General features: G+C 38.5%; 1 protein-coding gene and 1 pseudogene across 2 annotated transcripts in view; one reads left to right on the top strand and one right to left on the bottom strand.

The window, feature by feature from the left end:
- Nucleotides 1–23,369, bottom strand: part of LOC149838311 (uncharacterized) — a 69,244-nt gene that overhangs the window by 15,770 nt on the left and 30,105 nt on the right. The window contains exons 4-5 of one of the 2 annotated variants that reach the window (XM_090006513.1): nucleotides 9,902–9,953; nucleotides 9,653–9,817 (exon numbers count right to left, since the gene is read on the bottom strand). In XM_090006513.1, coding sequence (XP_089862639.1) covers nucleotides 9,705–9,817; nucleotides 9,902–9,953 — 165 coding nt within the window. In that variant the 3' untranslated portion in view covers nucleotides 9,653–9,704. Of the gene's footprint in view, nucleotides 1–9,652; nucleotides 9,818–9,884; nucleotides 9,954–23,369 lie in introns of both variants that reach the window. The other variant, XM_090006512.1, reaches the window with a different exon arrangement.
- On the top strand, nucleotides 14,632–22,501 carry LOC149838312 (E3 ubiquitin-protein ligase UPL6 pseudogene; annotated as a pseudogene).

Consider the following 23,369-nt stretch of genomic DNA (forward strand, 5'->3'; position numbering starts at 1 on the left):
ACGTGGATATGCATGTACATAATTGATTTTGAATCTGCATACTTAAGCATATCTGATCGTAAAGAAAAAAAAGTTTTGTTGAGGGGGCTAGCTGTCACCCCAATCGAACCTTGTTCGGCTAGCCTGACCTGTCAGGCCCTACCAGGCCACCTAGCCCAGTCGAGTAGTCGGTTGGGCAGGCACTTGAAAAAAAAAAGGGGGAGAGAAGTTTTTTTAAAGGTTTTGTTGGGCTAACTGGCAGCCCGAACTGGGCCGGTATAGGGTCTGCTAGATCCAGCAGACCAAGCTCGGCTGGGGCCCAACCGAACCCCAGCCAACTGGGTCGGAGACCTACAAAGAAAAAAAAATTATAAAGCAGGTTGCGTTTGTGTGAAAATTTTTAGACTTTCTATGAGTTTGTAAGCTCAGGTTATGCTTAGACAAAGGTCAATTTAGTACATGTAAATTTTTAGTTTATGCTCGCTTTATGTGCTTATGTGAATCTGGAACAAAAATTCAGTTATGCATGTTAATTTTCAGATTTGCTATTTGTATTAAACTTAGCCTTGTGCATGCAAAAGAATAAAAAATTTCACATGCCTAGACTTGATATATTATGCTGAATCAAGGTATTATTACAAGGTTGCTTTCATGTGCATGTACATACATGAAATTGATGTGTTTTGGCACGTGCATCATTGCATGAGTGTTCACTTGTTTACTTTGAGAAAATTCATGAATGAAAGCATGTAATTAGCATGATTGTGATTATGTGAATACATGTAATATGAATATTGTTGTTCATGCACATCTCTAAATTAAAGTATATGATTGTGCATTAAAAAGCATGTGAAAAGAATGCATAAGTAGCATGTTCTTTATGATTTTTGCTTTGGATGCATCGATGATCAAAAGTGAATCATCGTAGACTGCGTGAGCATTGAGCATGTATTGATCCTTGTTTAGTTGTTTTTATGCATGGCAAAAATCAAACTTGATATTATTGTTCTAATTGCACTGTTTCATGTTGCCACGGGTTGTAGTCCCGTGATGAGTTTTGCATACACTCAATTTCATATCTCTTCAATCAATCAAGTTACAATCAGCTATCTGCAAAAAGGATCTCTCAATCATCGTTAAGTTAAAGACTGATGGATGAGTTAGACCCCCGGGGCCAAAGAAGACTCAGATCATCTCCAAGTTGAAGGAGCTTGTGACATGTCCTTCCAAGAAAAGTTTAAAACATCGCCAAGTTGAAGGCTAATGCGATGAACCTCCCGCCAATCCCTAAAAGATATTTGATCACTGTTATCATAAAAAGATTTTCAATAAGACCATATTATCAATATAATTCTTGGAACTAAAGAAGACTCGGATCATCTCCAAGTTGAAGGAGCATGTGACGGGTCCTTCCAGGGAAAATCAAAACATCAACAAGTTGAAGGTTGATGCAATGAAATTCTTGCCCAATCCCAAGAAAGCTTACTTTACATGTCTCAAAAGAGCGCAAAAGATTATCAAGATACTTCAAAAGAGACAATATCCTTAATATAATTTTTGGGACCAAAGAAGATGTGGATCATCTCCGAGTTGAAGGAGTACGTGATATGTCCTTCTAGAGAAAATCAGAACATCACCGAGTTGAAGGTTGGTGTGATGAAATTCTCGCCAAAACCCAGGAAAGCTCAATTTTTATGTCTCAAAAGAGTGCAAAAAAAAGCCCCAGATATCAAACTGTCAAACTGCCAAGAATTATCTTTATTCATGTAAATTTTTTTTATCAATATCCTTTTCAACAATTGCTTTTATGATGCTGAGAACAAATTCATTTTTTTTCATATCAAAAAAATGGATAGCTTCCTTGAAGAAACTCAACAACAATAAATTTGATTTCGATTCTGGATTCTACGGAATTAGCCTAGTTTGAGGTAATACTCTAGGTACAAGAGGGAATATCTTTCAAACAAATGTGCTTACATTTCAATTATTTTGAATCAAATACAATTTTTATCTTATTGGCAATCTTTTCAAGTTATCCCGACATGAAGTGAGAGCTTGATGTCTATTTTGATATATCCTAACGTTGTTATTATCCCTTTTTAAGACTTGATAACGGGAGTTCTCAAGATCCTTCCCTTTTGTTTTAATTTGAGCGCTTGGGCTCTCAGATTCGCACACTTATATGTATTCCCACTATCTCACCATAGTCAGTTCTCGTTCAGAGTAAGGGTTAAACCTGAATTGTTTCTGCAAAAGGTCATCTGTTTTAAAAGTCATTTAGCCTCAGCAATGAGACGTCTAAGATCAATCCCTTTTCAAGCTTTAGGGAACCCCATTTTCTTCCTTTTGCAAACCCCTCTCAGATTTATTGTGCAAAATCTGAAGGTTCCATCACGATTTCTCTTTTCGAGAATTCCGTTGTTCCCTTTTAGGTTAAAGGTCAAACCTCAACTTCGTTTTTCCACGAGGTATTTTTCGTCCCCTTCAGGATAAGGGCTAAGCCTGAGCCTCATTCCAATGAGGTGATTTTTTTTGCTCCATTCTATTTGTCCCCGTTCAGGTCAAGGGTCAAGCATGAACCTCGTTCTTCCACGAGGCATTTTTCGTCACTTTCAGGTTAAGGGTTAAGCCTGAACCTCGTTCTTCCACGAGGTATTTTTCGTCCCATCCAGATTAAGGGCTAAGCCTGAGCCTCATCTCGATGAGGTGAATTTTCTCTTTTATTCTCCATCCCATACCTATCATAATCACCAGAACCAATGCGTTCACACCCAGTCAGATTCTTCTAACTTGGGCATTTTATAGTCCAAATTTGGCATGTTTTTCTTTTTCACTAAGCTCGGTTTTCAACCGAATTAGTAGCAAAAAGAGGCATTTGTAAACACCCCAAATTTTCTACCTTCATTCACAAACACCTACCTCTCGCCACTGGGACCCACTCTCTGCAGCCTTCAGGGAACCAACTGGTCGATATCTGAGTCAGGGATGTTCATAGCCCAAATTTTATAATAAATTTCAATATTTTGTCTTGCAATCAAGATTCAATCTCCTTTCTGGCTCAATTTCAATAATCAAGTTTTGCCTTCAGACGGGAATTCTCAATTCTTTGTCTCTGCCAGGGGTCCGGGACTTCAAATCCCTCATTCAGGGTTTGCATTTTGCATATCATTTCTCATCGTTTTATGGCATTTCATTGTATTGCATGGTATTGCATGGCATTTTCGAGATCCATCACTCTGATTTGCCAAAAAATCCAATCCAGATTCGAGTTTCAAAACCTTCTTTTCAAGATTAATTTCACAAACATGGGTTTTGAATCGATATTTTCCATTTGCTAACCCCCAGGATCTTATTTTCTTTAGAAAAACAATCTGGGTTTGTTTTAAAATCAATTTTTAACTGATTTTGATTCTCAGATGAGACTCATCTAGGTGGTGTCGCTTCTGGATTCCTTCGTTCCTCAAATTTCTCAAATTTTCAGAGTCCTAGTTGGATCAGGACTATCTTTTTACTTTTTAAACATTTTTCAAAATTCTATTTTGGTTTTAAATCAGAGGTAGTCTTAGCCCTTGTCCATTTCTGTCATTTTGGCCAAAATCTCAAAGTCCCAGTCGGATCAGGACTCTACTTTTCACTTCTATTTTTATCTCTTTTCGAGAAAACCTTTCAAAACCTTTTATTTTTGCCAAAATTCTAGAGTTTCAGTTGGATTAGGACTCTGCCCCAGAGTCCTAATCGAATCAGGACTCTATCCTGATTTCATTTTCTTGTTTCATTTCTAGGGTTCCAGTCGAATTAGGACTCTATCTCAGAGTTCTGATCGGATCAGGACTCTATTTTGACTTCTGTCTTAACTCTCATCTTCATTTGTTTTTAAAACCTTTTCGTGTGTTTTTCGAAAAAAAAAACAAAATTGTAGAGTTTCAGACAACTTAGGACTCTATTTCAAGAGTTTCAGTTGGACTAGAACTCTAACCCTAACTTCATTTTTCAACTCATCTTATCAGATTCTAAGAAAACCTTTTTAAACTCCTTTATTTATCTTTCAAAATGCCAAAAAATCTGAAGTTTCAGTCCGATCAGGACTCTGCCCCAGAGTCCTAATCTGGTTAGAACTCTATTCTGAATTTTTGTTTCTACTTCCATTTTCATTCTCTTCACTTGTTTTTCAAAAAACAGTCTATTTTGAAGAGTTCCAGTTGATTCAGGACCCTATTTCAGAGTTTCGGTTGAGTTAAGACTCTAACCCTGACTGCATTTTCTGACTTATTTTCACCAGTTTTGATAAAATCTTTCAAAAACTTCTTTGTTTGGCTTTCAAAAACCTAAATCTCAGAGTTTTAGAACTCTGGTCCAGAGTTTCAGTTCGATTAGGACTCTGTTTTCAAAACCTCGGATTTTCATTCAATGATTTTAACTCTGTTTTAAAACCATTTTCGATCTTTATTCCAACTTTTTCAAAACCCTGATGTGGGGCCCACACAGTTGGTGTCACCTCTGGAAGAGTCCCAATCCATTTAGAACTCTATTTGGTTTAGAAACTCGATTTCATTTTCAAACTTTCCTTCAAAAACTTCCCTTTTTAGAATCCTTTATTTTAAAAAAAAAACTTATTTCCAAATCAGTTTTCAACCTTCTTCAAGCGGGACCCACCCTGCAGGGATGCAAAATCCTAATTTTCAATCTCATATCATTTCATATCATTCATATCTCAAAAATACAAAAAATTTACTTAGCTTAGATGTTCTTTTGAAATTTCTGAGGAAAAAAACGTTTTTAACCCTTTATTTTCAAAATCTTCAAAATCGTTTTTTGAAGAATCAATTGGGGCCCACACTGGGTGGCACCATATTTGAAAGTTTTGGTTAGTTTAGGATTAGTCAGTGTCCTAGCTAGGTTAGAAGAGTCAAAATGATTTTAAAACTTCATCTCTGATTTTTAATAATTTTTAAAGCATTTAAATTCGAGTTTTTAAAAAACCAAATGTGGGCTCGCCTAGGTGGCGCCACATTTGGCCTTTTTAGGGTTTTAATTGAGTCAATTAGGCTAGTTAGAGTCCTACATAGATTAGGTCTTTCCAAAAAATCGCCCCCCTATGGTGCTTATCCAACCTAATTAGGAAACTTATTTCTTTCCAAATTAATAAATAGAGGTCAAAATGAGGGGTCTTTCTCTCTCTCTTTTCTCTCTCAATTTTCGTGGCCTCTCTCTCCTCCCAGCATCCTCTCCTTCCTCCATTGAAGCTGCAGCAACCCAAGGTGAGATTTTATATTTTCTTTCATGATTTTTATTTATTTTTTATGCTTTTTACCATGAATTTCACCGTTATCGCCCCTTCTGGGTTTCAAGCATGATTCACCTTCAAGAATCTCAAAATTAATTCAAGAAAGTAATCTAACTTTGTTTAATGGTGTTTTTCATGATTCTAATATGTTAGAATCATTTAAATTATTGTTTTTTATGTTTAAGCCAATAAAAAGATGAGATTCACCGGTTTAATGGGTCGAATCCCTCTTTCGAAGGCTAAATCAAGTTCTAACCATGATTTCCCTGATTTTTTTATTCTATTTCACTGTATTAATGTTTATTTTACTCGTTCAAGCATCAAATCCAATTTCGTTGTGTTATTTACAGATTTTTTCATTATTTTTCATATTTAGATTAGGGTTTTTGATGTTTTATCGAATATCCATGTGTTTCAACCCCCGGCACGCGAAAATCGTGTTATTTCATGTTTAAGTTTTCGTCAAAAAATACGATTTTTTTAGGGTTGGTTCACGGATTTGTCAGTGATCTCCTATAAAAAATCAAATTATTTTGGGTTCTAAAGCCCTGTCAAAAAATAGAAAACCGAACCATGATTTTTAAACCGTGAAATCGCTATTGGGATTCGGGAACAACTTGCAGAGGTGATAAGTCTCGCGTCAGAGATCTGATTTATGATTCGTAAATTGCAGTAGTTTCATATTGATGTCTAGTATTTACTGTATTTTTTTTTCATATTTTTCTACATTTGTCTGTTATTTTTCCTCTGTCAGAAGATAAAATCAGTTTCTCAGAGCTTGTTATATTTCGTTTAAACCCTAGATCAACTTGTGTCGATCGTATCTCATTAACCGAAGATCCGATCGATGATCCGTAAAAAGAAAAATCTTTCTTTGTATGTTTGTTGTTCACTGCTAAAATTTCATAATTTTTTAATATGATTTGCTATATTTTCCTGTACCCGAAACTGGATGCATGTATTTCAATTCGTTATATATTCGTTATAATCGATCGTATATTGCCGGAACGATATCTCCCTAACTGGAGATGATTTTTCTGATCTATAAAAAGGGAAATCTTTGTTTTTCTGTCTAGTATCTCTCTGTAAATTTTATAAATTTCTATGGTGATTTGATCCCTGATTCGGGTCTGACACTGTAACAGGTACGTGTCCGCGGGCAAAATTGCCTATTTTTAGGGGTTTGTTCAATTTTCATGTTAAAATAATGTCAAAAACATATTTTTCAATTACAGATTAATTTTAGGGTTATTAGAACCATCCATGTCGATTTTTACAAATTTTTGAGTTCATTTGATATTGTATTCGTTTAAATCTTGAAAACTGGGTGCCCGTCGAGTCTCGGTTCAAGCAAAACACTGGCAAAATCATGACTTTTATGATATTTCAAGTTTTTGTTATGAAAGTTTATGTTTTTAGGATTTTTTTATGTTTATAATCATGGTAGAATGCTACATATCCGATTTGTCTTTGATTTGAATTATTTTGAGCCCTAAATCCAAAAATTTTACCAAAATATTTTCTGAAAACCCTGATTTCAAGGCCATAGTCTTGCTTTTAGGGGCATTTTTGTCATTTTTCTCCAAATCTTGAATTTCAAAATTGTTTATCTTCATTATTTCTTCAATTTTATATCATATTTCATTTTGTTTATCTTAGAGAAACATGAAAAAAGGCTTATATCCGGATAAATCCAGTAATTTTCAGATATTACTGGATAAATCCAGAAAAGCCAACATATCTTCAATAACAAGTTTTTTAGTTTCGCAGGGACATTCAAGGTTGTGTTTCTTTTATTTTCCTTTATTTAAATTCAATTAGTGATGTAAATTAAATGGAAATTTGGACTAATAGTTTAAATTGCTGCTTAGATTAGGATTTGCATGTGAATATAGTTTAATTTTTTTAATAAATGTTAATTGTGTGATGGATGATAATTCATGCATATTCAAATTTACAATGGTCTACACAAATGGCACGTGTACTAGCTTCTAGGAAGTTGGTAAACTCGATTGAGTTTGTATTTGTGGGCATAGTCAGAATACGAACAAAATCCAGATTTATCATCTTCTTTTAAGCCACAATCAGCCTACATTCTTACGCTATCTTCAAAAATCATTGCATATTTCAATCTTTTATAAATGTTTTTCTCCTTTTAGAATCAAATGGGATATATTCAATCCATATTTGTGGTCATAGTCAGGGATATGAGGTGAATTTACTTCATTAAAGTTTTATAAGACATAAACTCTCTTTTCCAAACAATTTTTCCAAAAATCTTCAGAAATCTCTTCTCAAAATCATATTCATACATCATTTAGGTTTAGATTGCTTCATGAAAGTATTCCACGGGATTGCATGCCCCTTTTCCTGATTCTTTTTTTAATACCATTTCAGAAAAAATCGATTTTCCTTAAAATTTTCCAAGTCTTCTTCAGAAATTGATTTTCTCGAAACCCTTGGTTCTTTCTAGGATTTTTCAAGTACTTTCTCAAATTCAATCCACAATTTTCTAAGTTATATTCTCTATTTCAAAGTTTTAATTCAGAAAAATCAAGTTTTTTCAAAGTTATTTGAAATTCCTCAGAAATAGATTTTCCTAAAACACTTGGATTTCTCAGAAATCGACATTCCTTTTCTTCAAAAATAGTGTCCAAATGTGATTCACGATTTTCAAAGTATCATCTTTTCCAAGAATTTTCCAAGTATTTCAAATCTCTGAAGCATACATCATGTTTTCCAGTCAAAAAATTATCTAAGTCATAGCACATGCCTGATTCTTTGTGCATTTAGGAATAGAACATCGATTTAGACAAGCTGGGCAAAGCAAAGCAAAACATAAGATTGATCCTTGGTTTGATTACCCCTGGTTATGGTGCCAGGAACGGTTGAACCTCGTACTGACAGGCGAGTCTCATTCCTCGAAATTATCCTGCATTTTAAAACGGAGGTGAGTTATTTTCAAAATCTAGAGCTGGTGTTAATACAAGAAAATGTGTCGTGGTGTATGTTGTTTGCTGATGGTATTGTTTTGATTGATGAGTCTAGAGTTGGGGTTAATGCTAAGTTAGAATTATGAAGACAGACATTGGAAGCAAGAGGTTTTAAGTTTAGTAAGAGTAAGACAGAATATATGGAATATCGGTTTAGTAAGCAACGAAGTAGTGATGGGAGTGTAGTGAAGCTTGGTGAGCAAGAAATATCGGTGGATGATTGTTTCAAATATTTGGGATCTATCATTCAAAAGTATGGAGAAATTGATGGAGATGTATGTAAATCATAAGATAAAGGTTGGGTGGATGAAATGAAAAAGTGCAACTGGAGTGTTGTGCGATCGTAGAATGCCATTGCGGTTGAAGGAAAAGTTTTATAGGACGACTATTAGACCCGCTTTACTATGTGGTACGAAATGTTGGGCTGCCAAGAGACATCATATTCAAAAAATGAGTGTAGCTGAGATGCGTATGATGAGATGGATGTGTGAAAATACAATAAAAGATAAGATTCAGAACGAGAAAATACGTAAGAAGGTAGGCGTTGCACCCATTGAAAATAAGATGAGAGAGAATCGTTTACGGTGGTTTGGATATATTCGGCGAAGGCCTAATGATGCTCCAGTTAGAAGGATGGAGAAATGGGAAAATATATTAGTTAAAAGAGGTCGGGGTAGGCCTAAGAAGACTTGGATGGAGATGATAGGAAAGGATATGAATGCTTTGAACCTCACCGAAGATATGGCATTGGATAGAAATGATTGAAGGAGAAGGATTCATGTGAAAGACCGATTTTCTTTTTTGGTTCATATCGCTGACCCCAATTGTTTTGGGATGAAGGCGTAGTTGTTGTTGTTTGTTGTTGTTTTTCAAAGGTCAGTTTGACTTGCAAAAATAAAATTTTGCAATGATAACATAATTGCATCCCTCTAAAATATTAGATCAATCTTATTTATGTTTTTTTACTTATTTGATTCATTAGAGGACTCGTACACAGGATCTATGATTCTGATTCCCTTATATATTTTTCACAGCCTCTGAGACCTAATAAGAAAACTTATTACTATAAGGGCTACACGACTGCTTGACAGTTTCACTTAAGGACAGAGTTGCTCCACTTTTTAATTTATTTATATTCATTTGCATATGTTCTCAAACTCTATGATTTTTATTAATGAAGTTGGTTTGTTCTCATTAAAAATTATACACTAATTATAGAAGAATGACTTAATTAATAGAGGTAAGAAATAACAATCTATTTCAATAATGAACAAGTACTGAAATTGAATACTAAAAGACTGAAGATTTTATTATAGCCTTTTTTCTTAAAAGTTTGAGCAAAATGAGATGATGTTGCTTTCCAACTTTTCACGGAGAGATACATGTATAAGCTTACCCGATTGCTAATACTGTACAGGAGGCATCTGATATCCCACAATAACAGGAGCTCATGTGCCTCCATGCCGTAAAACAAGTGCTGAGCGGTACATGCCACAGAGATGAAGGAAAACAATCAAAATGATGAGGCAGTCATCAAGCAGACCTATTATACCCAGGATCCCTGTACGAAAGCAAAATGCTTCTTAAGATTCAACATTTTCACAAAACAAAAGGGCATGAACAATTACTGGAATTAAAGGTACACCTTCCGGAAGAATGTCCACAGGACTGATTACATATATAGCACTCACAAGGACCTGCAAACATAGAGCACTTCCATTAGGACTGTCAATCACACAAGGAAAACTTCTAGTGCACTGGTATAGCACTTAGTAAATGGAAACCTATTTGCTAGGGCTCTAGCCATAATCTGGCAAATATGCCCATAAAGGTTCAAGGTCATCTTGTTCAACCTTGTAGTCATTAAAGTAAAATCTATGTGATTGTTAAGCAGAAAGTCTCTCAAAAGTAGGAAATGACAAACTACAGCAGCTCCTAACAACAAAATGCTTGCGACAAAGGAATTGGTTCAGCTAACTTCAAAAATCATTGCACTCGCAAACATGCACGGATGGAAAAGAAAGGCAGACAAAATTTACCAAATGTCAAATTTTACATTAGAAAAACATGATGCCTACAGTTTATAATGTAACAAAATGTCTACAGCAAAAGATGCCAACATTCATCCTTACATCTGAGCAGCCTTAATTAAACAATCAACCGCTTATGAAAATAAGCAATGCCCAGCTATTTGTAGAGATTAAACATTAACAAGATGAATGGTCACTGTTTACTTGGTCCAATTCATCTAAAGATGATTTATTTCCCCCAGTCAACCATCTTAGTTAATGTATGCATCCCTTATTTTCCTCTATATTGTACATTCATGAAAGTGACCAGTACAGAAGCGGATGATCTGCCCTTTTAACAAACAAGGATTGATACATTTCTACAACCATAATATGTGAATCATTCTCAAATATTACTGCACCCTGAACGCCCCCTGTTTGTGAATCATAACTGATGAGCATTCAAGGACGAATCTATAGCAATTACACAATGTAGCATATGATCCATCCTTTTCACAAACCAACAATTGAGACACTTCCAAAACCATAATTTGTAGTAATCAATTTCCTAAATTCCTAAATATTACTGAACCCTGAATGCCCTCTGTTTGTGAATCATAACCATAGTCACAAATATCAGTATCAGCTATATCTCGGACAGGCTATTTCTCATGATATTATAGGTTTGGTGATAAGTCTCGGAGCTTAAAAACATAAAAATATATAAAAATAACAAAAATAAGTAAGAAAATATCATGTCTAGATAATAAAATACATATATAATAAAAGAAATAAGTAAAAAAATGCAAAAGAAAAACAGTAACAATAATTGATAATATCGCAATATTTTCAAAATATCATGATATTTTTTTACCTATAATACCGTTTGCTGAAAATACAGCGATAATATCTCGATATTTTGAAAATATTGCTGATATCTAGGACTATGATCATAATTGACAAGCAATTAAGGAGTCAATAACAATTACAGAATGTAGCATGTGATAGCTTACAATACAACACATACAATCACAAAATCTGATAACATTCCCCCAGAAACAAGTACACGGCAGGTGTAGCTATTCTATCGTAGGATGCACTTTAATACAGGGCGAATCACTAGATTTTTAGGTGTAGCTATTCTATCTAGGATGCACTCTAACACAGGGTGAATCACTAGCTATTCTATTTTGTGTTCACTTGGCTCATTTGCTCCCCTTACTAGTCATTGCTCGTCTGGGTAAGGATTTATAGGGTTTTCAAAAATAGAATGGGATATGGCACAGCTACAGGTTATACAAACAACAATTTCCAAAAATCAAGAATTAAGGGATATAAGCATATAAATGAAGCAAACAAACAAACAAACAAATGACTATATATATATATGTGTGTGTGTGTGTGTGTGTGTGTGTGTGTGTGTGTGTGTGTGTGTGTGTGTCATGTGTGTGCTTATGATGGCCCTAACAAAAATGATGATGATTTGATCTTGACGATAATTGAATTCACAAGAAAGAAAGCCTATCAAGTGTTGTACACTTGGCTCCACAAATCCACCAATAAAATATGGTGATGGTACTGATGACATTGATGCTATGTCACCTGGGTATGGGTATGACATGGAAATTTTAAAAAATGAGGGTACGGGGACATGGCTCTCTCTCTCTCTCTCTCTCTCTCTCTCTATATATATATATATATATATATATATATATAGAGAGAGAGAGAGAGAGAAGAAAGAGTTTGGGTCTGGATCAAAACCAGGTTTGGCGGTGACTTAACGAAACAGGGAGCAGCACTCTCTCTCTCTCTCTCTCTCTCTCTCTCTCTATATATATATATATATATATATATATATATATATATAAAATCAGTCTTGAGTTTGATCCATGTCTGACTCAGACCTGGACCAAAACAGATCCAGGTCTAGTCCAAATATGGGTTGCTTTGATACAAGCCTGAATCAGTCCTGGATCTAAACAGATCCAGGTCATTTATACCCAGGCATGATTCAGAGCTGTGTTAGTCTCAGGTCCGAATCAGACCTGGATCAGACCAAGGCCTGATTTAGACCTGGATCAGAACAAGGTTTGGATCAGAATTAGGTCTGAAGCTGACCTGGATCAGATCTAGGCCTGATTCAGACATGGGTCAGACTCAGGTAACGCCTGGCTGCCTCTTGAGTCAGGTATTTCAAAAGTTGGAAAAGAGAAAAGAAGAGAGAGAGAGAGAGACCCAAGGAAAAGGGTAAAGAGGGTGTTAGGGAAAGTTTTCACAACCCCACCCCCTTTCGAGTCACTTCCTTCCTCAATGCTCTCATCCTCCTTTACTCACTGGGCAGCAATACAACAGTGAGGCACACGACCCCTTCCAACAAGGTCTCTCTCTCTCTCTCTCTCTCTCTCTCTCTCTCTCTCTCTCTCTCTCTCTCTCTCTCTCTCTCTCTCTCTCTTCTTAATGCAGAGCAGGTCCGGAACGTCATAGACCCAACAGCAGCATGAAGAATGCTTTGGGTCCCATCCGGGTCCCAGACCGGACCTGAGACCCGGGTCCACCTATAGCCTTTAAAAGGCCCAGTCTAGGGTTGCGTGCAAACAGAGAAGATTGGATCACCGCAGCTTTTGGTTTTTCTGAGTTTTCTGATTACCTTTTCAGCAGTCCCTTTTCAGCATTTTTGATTTATCGTTTTCGTATCCACTTGTTTCTTTTTCTGAATTCATTTCATTGTTAGATTGGCTGCCATTGCAAAATAAATATCAACCACTGTGCATTCACGGTGGTCTTCATTATCAACCTCAGCATATCACACGACTGAAACAGCTGTGAATCCCTTTCTTCAGCACCAATGTGCGTTGTTGCAAGCCACCCACGTTGCGTCGCGTGCACCATGGTCCCCCCACTGCATCAAAATGGTATTTGAGCCCAGCCCCGCTTCCTTGGTCAACGGCATGTCGCAAGAAGCGAGGGACGATCCTACGAGTGGGAAGGCAAGAGAGGATACCGGCAATGAAGATCCGATGATGCGGATGAAGGACGTGTTGACAACGGTCCAGGAAGATCTGCTACGCCTAGACAAGGAGGTAGCCGGTCTGTCGAAACACGTAGATGGGATCGAGGCGCAAATGGTCGTTCTTGAATCATCGGTGGATGTGCATGCAATGCAAATGAACCAGTCAGGCGAGCGTGCGATTAACCCTGTGGATCCCGCAGCCACCGGTCTAGCCTAGTTGACGTTCCAGTGTGCGGCGCGACGAAAGGGCGTTGAGGAGGCCCCGCACAGGGATGCGGGTCACGGCAACCTCTCGCAATAGGTACCCTTTTCTCACCCAAGCATGCTCGCAGTTATCGATTCCGGAGTGAGGGTCGTCCAGCCGAACCCAGTGTTCGCTGACGGACACTCCAGCTATGGAGTGAATGAACAGGCCCGACCTCGAGCCACGACCCCAGGTCCGCAGGCCCAACCCGGTCTGCCGGGTCCGAGCGTGGCCCAGGGTCAAGGTGTTGGCAACGCAGCGTCGGCCAAGCTGGGGGTTGATCAGGCCCAATTTCCCGAGATTGCGTGCGGGGGCGCTGTTGCAGCCCACCAGCGCGTAGGGGGTCACGGACCCTTGTGGATGGGTCTGAACCCGAGAGGGTCCGGCCCAGAACTAGGTGTAGCGGGGCCCAGACCCGGGTCCCGGGGACCGCCCTTTGGGTCCCCGGGATCGGGTCCTAGCCTCGAACCCCTTCGTCCAACCTACCCAGTTGGGCCCAGTTCGGGGTTTGTCCCGGATCTAGTCCAACCCAACCGTTTTGACCCTAGCATAAGATCCGAGATCAACCCAGGCCTGCATCGGACTCGGACGGAGCTCCCGTTTTACTTTGAGTCGGGTCAAAACCAGACCCATAATCATATGGATCGTGGATCGAGTTCAAACCAAGCCTTTTACCCCCCTCAACTCGATCCCAGATCCAACCTATCCAAATCTGGGTCCGACGATTACTTTAGGGTCACACCCGATCCAAAACCAATCGGGTTCAAATTCAAATTACAATCAACACCAAATCCAAAACCCCTACCCAAACCCAAATCCAAATCCAACTCAAATCCGAACCCATTATTCTACCCAAATCCAGACCCCTATTACAATCCAAAATCCAACCTCTATACCCTATCCACATCCAACTCCAAACTATTATCTGAACCCAAACCCTAACCTATCATCCAAATCCAAACCCTAACTCTATTACATACCCAGTCTATCCCCCTTTGTTGGGACCACCTCCCCCACCAGATCCTCAGCAACGATTTCAACCAGTTCCTCCTCCTGCTCGGAACCGACTGAGACCGCCTCCAGCAGCAACAGTACTGGTACAGCATGAGCCGATGCGCCCAGAGCGCCAGCCACAGGGTGATAGAGATCGAAGCCCTGAACAGGTCACAAGGCACATGCTGATGATAATAGACAACGAAGAGTTTTATGAACAGCAGAAACCATTGACTCTGCAGGATGTCAAGACCTTAATAATCATTTTGAAGGAGGCTTTGTGGCATCTCCTGTGGGTGGTTCCTATAAAGAACTCTATAGGACAGAAATCTACTGCGAATCTTTCCAGTCACAAGCGGCTTTCGATTGAATTTATTGACCAAAGAGTTAGTATTGTGACATCTGAGCTTTTGGCACAATTGCAAGATTGGAATAGAAGGCAGCAGTTTATATCATCTGGTGACTTTCATGCTCACGAAGCAGTCAGCAAAAATTTCTTTCCTCAAGTTCTAAGTGAAAACACGAGAGCCAACAACATATTAAAGCAATCTCCTTTTCTGGTGCCATTTACGAGCAAAGTCAGAATTTACACTTCACAGTTGGGAGCTATATGGCAATCAAATGGGGCTCATGCCATTTTCACTAGACATCGATTTAGAATAAGACGTGATCGAATTGTTGAAGATGCATTTAGTCAGTTGAGCCTGTTGTCTGAAAAGGATCTTAAGGGAATGATCCGGGTGACATTTGTCAATGAATTGAGAGTCAATGAGGCTGACATAGTTGGAGGAGAGGTTGTAATGAAACAAGGTACAATAGAACAATAGGGAAACAAACACAATGCCAACAAAGGGCTTTAATAAACTCACTTAAGGTTGGTCACTAATGGACCAAATACAATCTCAAAAGAGATAAAAATACCAAACAGCACAAGAGGCATACAAGCCTATAAGATGGGAAAAAACTCTAGAGAAAACCCTCAAATGCTTCTAAAAGCATTGAGGAATAACAAGGGAGTAAAGCCTCACTCCAACACATGGGAGGCAGTTCAGCTCTTTGGACTGCCTTCCAACAGTCATATTTTGACTGTTGTGCACAACAGTCATATTTTTGACTGTTGTGCACAACAGTCATAAATATGACTGTTGTGCCTAAGTTGTATGACAGTTTATTTATTTATTATAATGTTAAATTACATTTCAGTCCCTAGTGGACTGTACTATATGATAAAAGACAAAAATACCCTTATTAGGTATTTGGATACAATTTTATTTTTAACACTACTCCTCAAACTTATGGGGAAATCACCGAAAGTTTGCTAAGAAGATACAAAAATTGAGGTAGTGGAAGAGCTTTGGTGAAGAAGTCTGCAATCTGAAATTCGGACTGGACATATGGCAATGTAATGGTCCCTTTCAAATATTCTTCGCGAACATAGTGACAATCCATCTCAATGTGTTTTGTTCGCTCGTGAAATGTGTGATTGTTGGCTATATAGATGGCACTTTTATTATCACAGCATAGCTTTGAAGGTTCTGAGACATCAACACCCATATCGGAAAGTAGTGCTCTCATCCACACAACTTCAGTGGTTGTGGTAGTCATTGCCCTGTACTCAGCTTCCGTAGAGGATAAAGACACTTTCTGTTGTTTTTTGCATCGACAAGAAATGATAGAATCACCTAAAAATACACAAAAGCCAGTAGTTGAGTGACGGTTATTGGGATCTCCTCCCCAATCAGAATAAGTGTAAGAAATAAGACTTAAAGATGAGGAAGAGGATAAGAATAGTCCTTTAGATATAGTTTTCTTGATATATCGAACTATTTTTAATACTGCACTCATGTGGACAGTTGTGGGCGCATGTTGAAATTGACTTGCAGAATGTACGGCATGCGCAATATCTGGCCTTGTAATGGACAGGTACATCAACGATCCAATAAGTTGTCGATAAGGGGTTGGATCATCTAATAATACTCCATCTTCAGCTCGCATTTTCGCATTTATTACTTCAGGAGTATCAGCATATTTTGTGTCCGTGATTCCTGAACGCTCAATAATATCAGCTGCAAACTTGATTTGAGATCAAATATATCCTCTTGGTGAGTAGGCTACTTCAATTCCTAAAAAGTATCTCAAAAAACCAAGATCAGTCATATCAAAAGATTTTTTAAGCAAAATTTTAATATCTTCAATTTTCTTTTAATCATTCTCTGTCATGATCATATCATCAACATACAAAAGAAGAATGATCAATGAGGTACCTGTAGATCTCACAAAAAGAGCAGTGTCAGTGTAACAAGATTTAAATCCAAGTTTTAATATCGTACCACTGAACCGATCATATCATGCTTTAGGGGCTTGTTTAAGCCCGTATAGGGCTTTTTGAAGACGAAGGACCATGCCTTTTTCAATAGACAGACCAGGGGGAGGATCCATATATACTTCTTTATTTAAGTTTTCGTTCAAAAATGCATTTTTAACATCTAACTGATATATCGACCATTTTCGAATGGATGCTATAGCAACTAGAGTTCTAACTGTAGTCATACGAGTTACTGGGGCAAAGGTTTCTTCATAATCTATACCATATTCTTGAGAATATCCTTTTGCAACAAGTCTTGCTTTATATCTCTCAAGAGACCCGTCACTTTTTGTTTTAATTTTAAACACCCATCTACACCCTATTGTCTTCTTTCCGATAGGAAGAGGTTGAATTGCCTAAGTGTGAGCCTTGTGTAATGCATCTAATTCAATTTTCATGGCTTCAACCCATTCGTTTATATTTTTGGCCTCGTTATAATTGGATGGTTCATGATAAGAATGAATGGCTAGAAGACATGCCCTGTAGTTTGGTAAGAAGGATTCATATGAGACAAACCTACTTGGAGGCTAAGTCACATGGGTGCGGGTGCGGGTGCGGGTGCGGGTGCGGGTGCGGGTACGGGTGCGGGTGCGGGGATTCGGCACTTCCAAAAAACCCGGGTGCGGGGGTGCGGCAAAAAAAAAAAAATTTTTAAATATATATATATATATATAAGGGGTCCGGGTTCCCCCGACGCGGGTCCTGGGCAAGGCCGTTCTATATCTTATTACCCACAATAGGGATTGTACCGCCTCCAGCCATCTTTTCTACTTTTACATTTTTAGATTTCTTTATGACATATAATAAGATATGTCAGTTCTTTATGACATATAATAAATGTCAGTGCATCACGTGAAGTGGAGGGGATTTTGTGTTTTGCGCTTTTTCCTTCTGGAAGTGGAGGGGAGACTAGTTGGGGGCAATTAGTTAGTGCATCACGTGAAGGAACTTTGGTTAGAGTCCCCAACCCTGGTTGGGTGCAACACTCGAGACATGTAAAGGGTTAATGTGATGTGATTTGAAGTAATAAGGGGCAGCAACGTTAGCTTTACTAATTTGTCCCAAAGGCCGAATGTTGGAAGCATGGGGGGGAGATTGGTTGCGCATCAGAGACGGGCAGTAGTAGCGCAGGCACAGCAGGGAGCTTTGCAGGCGCAGCAGCAACAGCCTTGGCCGTGAATGATTCCCTTTAGGTTGGTGGCTTCAAAGGAGAGATGAAGAGAGGGAAGGTATTAGTCCGACGCCTCAAAAGTTGTCTCGCACCGACGCGTTCCCCTTTAGGATGCCTCCCTTCTCCCGTTGTGACAACAGCCCCACCTTTTATAACAGTGAGGGCAGGTTGAGCGATTTATACAATGTCCCCGGTGGTGCAGTTGCAGCAGGAGCTACTGCAACAATGACTCTGCAACCTTTTCCTATTGCCTTCAAATCCCCAGGTATCAACTCTAAAACAACACCCCTTCCAAAACACCCTTTGCATTTTTCTGGCACCTCTGATTTGTCCAAAGAATCACCCTTGTACCATTTCATAGGGCAAACTAAAAAAAAAAAATCAAAAAAATGTATCAAAATGACCCTGGGTGCGTTGACCGCACCCGGTGCCGCACCCGCACGCGCACCCGCGTCGAGTCGCGTCGACGCGGGTGCGGCACCTGCTTTGCCGAGTCCCTGTGACATAGCTTGGAGGCCTATGTGTTCGTTCTGACCTTCTAACACTAGTTTCTTCAGTATTTGTTAATTGATTATATCTGTCAAGGGCACATGGATGCTCCCCAGTATTTCGTCTAGAGTATTGAAGAAGATCTTGAGATGGTTCACTACTTGAGTCATTAATGGACTCGAAGGTTTCAATATCATTATTAATACCTTTATTGGGTAACAAATCAAATAAGAAAGCATACTCGGATTCTTTCTTAGGAACTTCAAAATCAAATCCACTGTCATTTTCTAGAAAGGTAACATTTCTAGAAATATAGAGTTTATCATTTGTTTTATCATAACATCGATATCCTTTTTTATTATCAGCATAACCAAGAAAGACACATTTTATGGCTTTAGGAGAGAGTTTGCTATATTTTTCAAGAAGCACGAAGCATTTACAACCAAATACCCTTAGCCTTTTTAAATCAGGAGAAATTTTAAAGAGTTTTTCAATAGGAGACTTGTTTTCCAAAGTTTGAGAAGGCATTCTATTTATCAGATAGACTGCGGTTAGGGCAACTTCAGCCCAAAATTGCTTTGGAATTTCTTTTGAAATAAGTAGGGTTCTAGTAGTTTCAATGATACGACGATGTTTTCTTTCAGAAATCCCATTTTGTTGAGGTGTCCTAGGGCATGATTTTTGATGCACAATTCCATGATTTTTTAGATATAATTGAAATTCAATTGAAAGAAACTCTCCCCCAGAGTCGGAGCGGAAGACTTTAATATTTGTTTTAAATTGATTTTTAACTAGATTATGAAGTTTTTAAAACATGAAAAAACTTCGGATTTGAGTTTTAGAAAGTAAATCCAAGTATGTCTACTAAAATCATCTATAAATGTAACATAGTACGAATAACCACCTTTTGACATAACAGGGGCGGGACCCCACACATTCGAATACACTAATTCAAAAATTTTATGTGTCACAGAGGTTCTAGACCCAAAAGGTATCATTTGCAGTTTTTCCAAGTATACAATCTTCACATACAAAATTTTTATCTTTACAAAATTTTTCCAAAAATGGAAAAAAAGATAATTTGGATATACTTGGGTGTCCTAATCTTTTATGCCAAAGATCTATATTAATGTCTTTGACATGATTACAAAACGAGTATTTTGGTAAACACAGGAAATCCATGTAGTAAAGGTCTCCTCGTCTATGGCCTTGCCCAATCAGCTTCCCTGACTGGAGATCCTGCACCCAACACACCTTAGATGAGAAGAATACTTTACAACCATAGTCAACAATTTGAGAGACCGAAAAAAGATTCAAATCCAGTTTGGGAATGACTCTCACTTTTGGAACAAAGAATTTTTTTGAAATATCATCAAGGTTTCCTAAGCTTTTGACTTTTAAAGAGGTACCATCGGCAGTTGACACACATGAAAAATATGATTTAGTGCAATCAGATAATAGAGACTCATTATGAGTCATGTGGAAAGAAGCACCTGAGTCTAGAATCCAAGAGGTCTTACCTGGAGGAGACGAGGAAGAGATGGCAGCTCCGGATGTAGAAGGTGCAGCCTTAAGAAGTTGTGAGACGGCTTCTGCTATTTGAGCAAGATTTAATTCATTGAAGCTGCCCCCTTTTCTTGATTCTTGAGGTTCTTCACTTAAGGTGGCCACCTTTTTAAATTTGGGACATTCCGGTCTTATATGTCTGGGTTCCTTACAATGATGACAAATAATTTTTCCTTTGTATCCTCCTCCATTGTGTCCTCCATTGAACTTCTCAAAGTGAGGTGGTTTATATGTTTTCACAAAATTTCCGGGCCTTGCCATGGCAAGGACCTCATCATTAGACTTGTGCATTCCAAGTCTTGTCTCTTCTTGACAAATTTGAGCAAGGGCCTCACTTATAGAAGGAGAAGTGGTCCTATGAAGTAATGAAGATCTTACTTGCTCAAATTCCGGTCGAAGGCCATAAAGAAAGGAGAAAAGATTTTCTCTTTCGATTTGGGTCCTTCTCATATCAATAGCTGAACCTTCCCATTTTGGTTGCAACATGGCTAATTCATCACAAATAGGAGATAAAATACCGTAAAAATCTCTTACACTTTTATCTCCTTGTTTTGAATTACGTACCTTATCTTGAAGATAATAAGGTCTAGCCATATCCTTTTGGATAAAAGTACTTCTTAGAAAGCTCCATGTGTCACATGCCTTCTTGAATTTGATGATATTGGTGGCGATCTTGAACTCCATGGTATTCATAAACCATGAGAGTATTTGTGCATTGCTTGCCTCCCAATCTTCCAATTTATTTTGGAATTCTTCCAAGGCTTTTTCTTTTTCTTCTTCGGACAAGGCTTTGACTTGATCTTCTTCTCTTCTAGTCAATTTGAGTTGTGGTTCACTAGTAGAACCACTAACAAAACCCCACAATTTTTTTCCTTTGATATGATTCTCCATAGCCGTCGCCCACATCAAGTAGTTGTTTTCATTGAGTTTGTAGGTGATGACGGTGGCGAACTCTCTTTCTCCCATAATGAATACTTGAGTTTAGACTAGAGAAGATAGGGAATGATCAATGATCGAATAACACTTCCTTCACGAGATTCTCCTTCTTTCAAGAACCTCGCTCTAATACCATGTAATGAAACAAGGTACAATAGGAAAACAAACACAATGCCAACAAAGGGCTTTAATAAACTCACTTAAAGATGGTCACTAATGGACCAAATACAATCTCAAAAGAGATAAAAATACCAAACAGCACAAGAGGCATACAAGCCTATAAGATGGGAAAAAACTCTAGAGAAAACCCTCAAATGCTTCTAAAAGCATTGAGGAACAACAAGGGAGTGAGGCTCTATTTATAGAGCCTCACTCCAACACATGGGAGGCAGTCCAGCTCTTTGGACTGCCTTCCAACAGTCATTATTATGACTGTTGTGCACAATAGTCATATTTTTGACTGTTGTGCCCAACAGTCATATTTTGACTATTGTGCACAACAATCATATTTTTAACTGTTGTGCCTAAGTTGTATGACAGTTTATTTATTTATTATAATGTTAAATTACATTTCAGTCCCTAGTGGACTGTACTATATGATAAAAGGCAAAAATACCCTTATTGGGTATTTGGATACAATTTTATTTTTAACAGAGGTTTGTAAGGATTTTATGGAAAACATAACCAGAGCTGTGCTTGATGTGCAATATGGCCTATTTAAGGAAACCTCTGATCACATGTTATATCCAAACCCTGCCTCAGGAATGATACATGAACAACACCTCCAGTACTTCCGGTTTCTTGGAACTGTCCTTGGAAAGGCAATGTTCAAGGGTATTCTTGTCAAAATACCATTTGTGACTTTCTTCTTGAGCAAGTTGAAGCAGAAGCATAACTACCTCAATGACTTGCCTTCTTTGGACCCAGAATGGTACCAGCACCTCCTTTTCTTAAAGGATTATAAAGGCGACATTTCTGAGTTAGGGTTGTATTTCGCAGTCGTAAATAATAAGTACGGTAAGCAAACTGAAGAGGAGCTCCTTCCAGGTGGACAAGATTTACAACAACTCATACAGCCAAATTGGATAGAGATATTCAAGGAGCATGAACTCCAGCTCCTTATTTCAGGATCACTTGATGGTATGGATGTTGATGACTTATACTCAACTGCACATTATGCTGGTGGATATCATGAGGAGCATCCTGACATTGAGATGTTTTGAGAAGGCCTAAGGGGATTCTCACCAGAGCATCAAAATGCTCTTGTGGACCCCTTCCTGGATTCAAGTATTTGGAACCACCAAGATCTTATATACAAAGGGCCGCTATTGAAGGTGTATTTGATCTATATGCATATTGTGGTGACAATAAGTCGTCAGAATCGGCTTCTTCCCAACCAGGGGAGAATGATGCAGAGCAGGTTCGAAACATCCTAGACGTCACAGACCCAACAACAGCATGAAGAATGCTCTGGGTCCCATCCGAGTCCGAGACCCGGGTCCACCTACAGCCTTTAAAAGGCCTAGTCTAGGGTTGTGTGCGAACAAAGAAGATTGGATCACCGCAGCTTTTGGTTTTTCTGAGTTTTCTGATTACCTTTTCAGCAGTCCCTTTTCAGCATTTTCGATTTATCGTTTTCGTATCCACTTGTTTCTTTTTCCGAATTCATTTCATTGTTAGATTGACTGCTATTGCAAAATAAATATCAACCACTGTGCATTCACGGTGGTCTTCATTATCAACCTCAGCATATCACACGACTGAAACAGACGTGAATCCCTTTCTTCAGCACCAATGTGCAGTGTGGAAAGCCACTCACGTTGTGTCGCGTGCACCACAGTCCCCCCCACTGCATCACTTCTTTTTCTTCTTTTTCTTCTTCTTCTTCTTCCGCCCTGACTTTCACCGACCTCAAACAAAAAAAATTGTTTGGGTTAGGGTTGGACCTGACCCGGAGCAGTGCGGGACCCGACCCACAGCATACCTGCATTGCGTCTGGTACCTGCTCCCATGTCAACGTGGGTACGCCGACCATTTTGGTGTGTCCCGGTTATATAGCATTGATGGTGATATGATCATGATGTTAGCGAAAATTGATGGTTATGACATATGCTGATGATGAGATTAATGAAAACATGATCACAATTGATGGTAGTGGCAATAGGGTGATAGTGATGATGACAAAAGTGATGACGATGATGATCCAATGATCACATTAGGAAATAAGATGCTGATGATAGTCATGTTGATGATGGTGATTATGTTACCCTGTTACAGTACATCCCATCGAACCTTCAGCTAGCCAACTTCTTCACAAAATCTCTTTGATC

The sequence above is a fragment of the Nuphar pumila genome, chromosome 5 (assembly GCF_984573655.1).
Source record: "Nuphar pumila chromosome 5, dmNupPumi1.hap1.1, whole genome shotgun sequence".
Taxonomy (NCBI): Eukaryota; Viridiplantae; Streptophyta; class Magnoliopsida; order Nymphaeales; family Nymphaeaceae; genus Nuphar; species Nuphar pumila.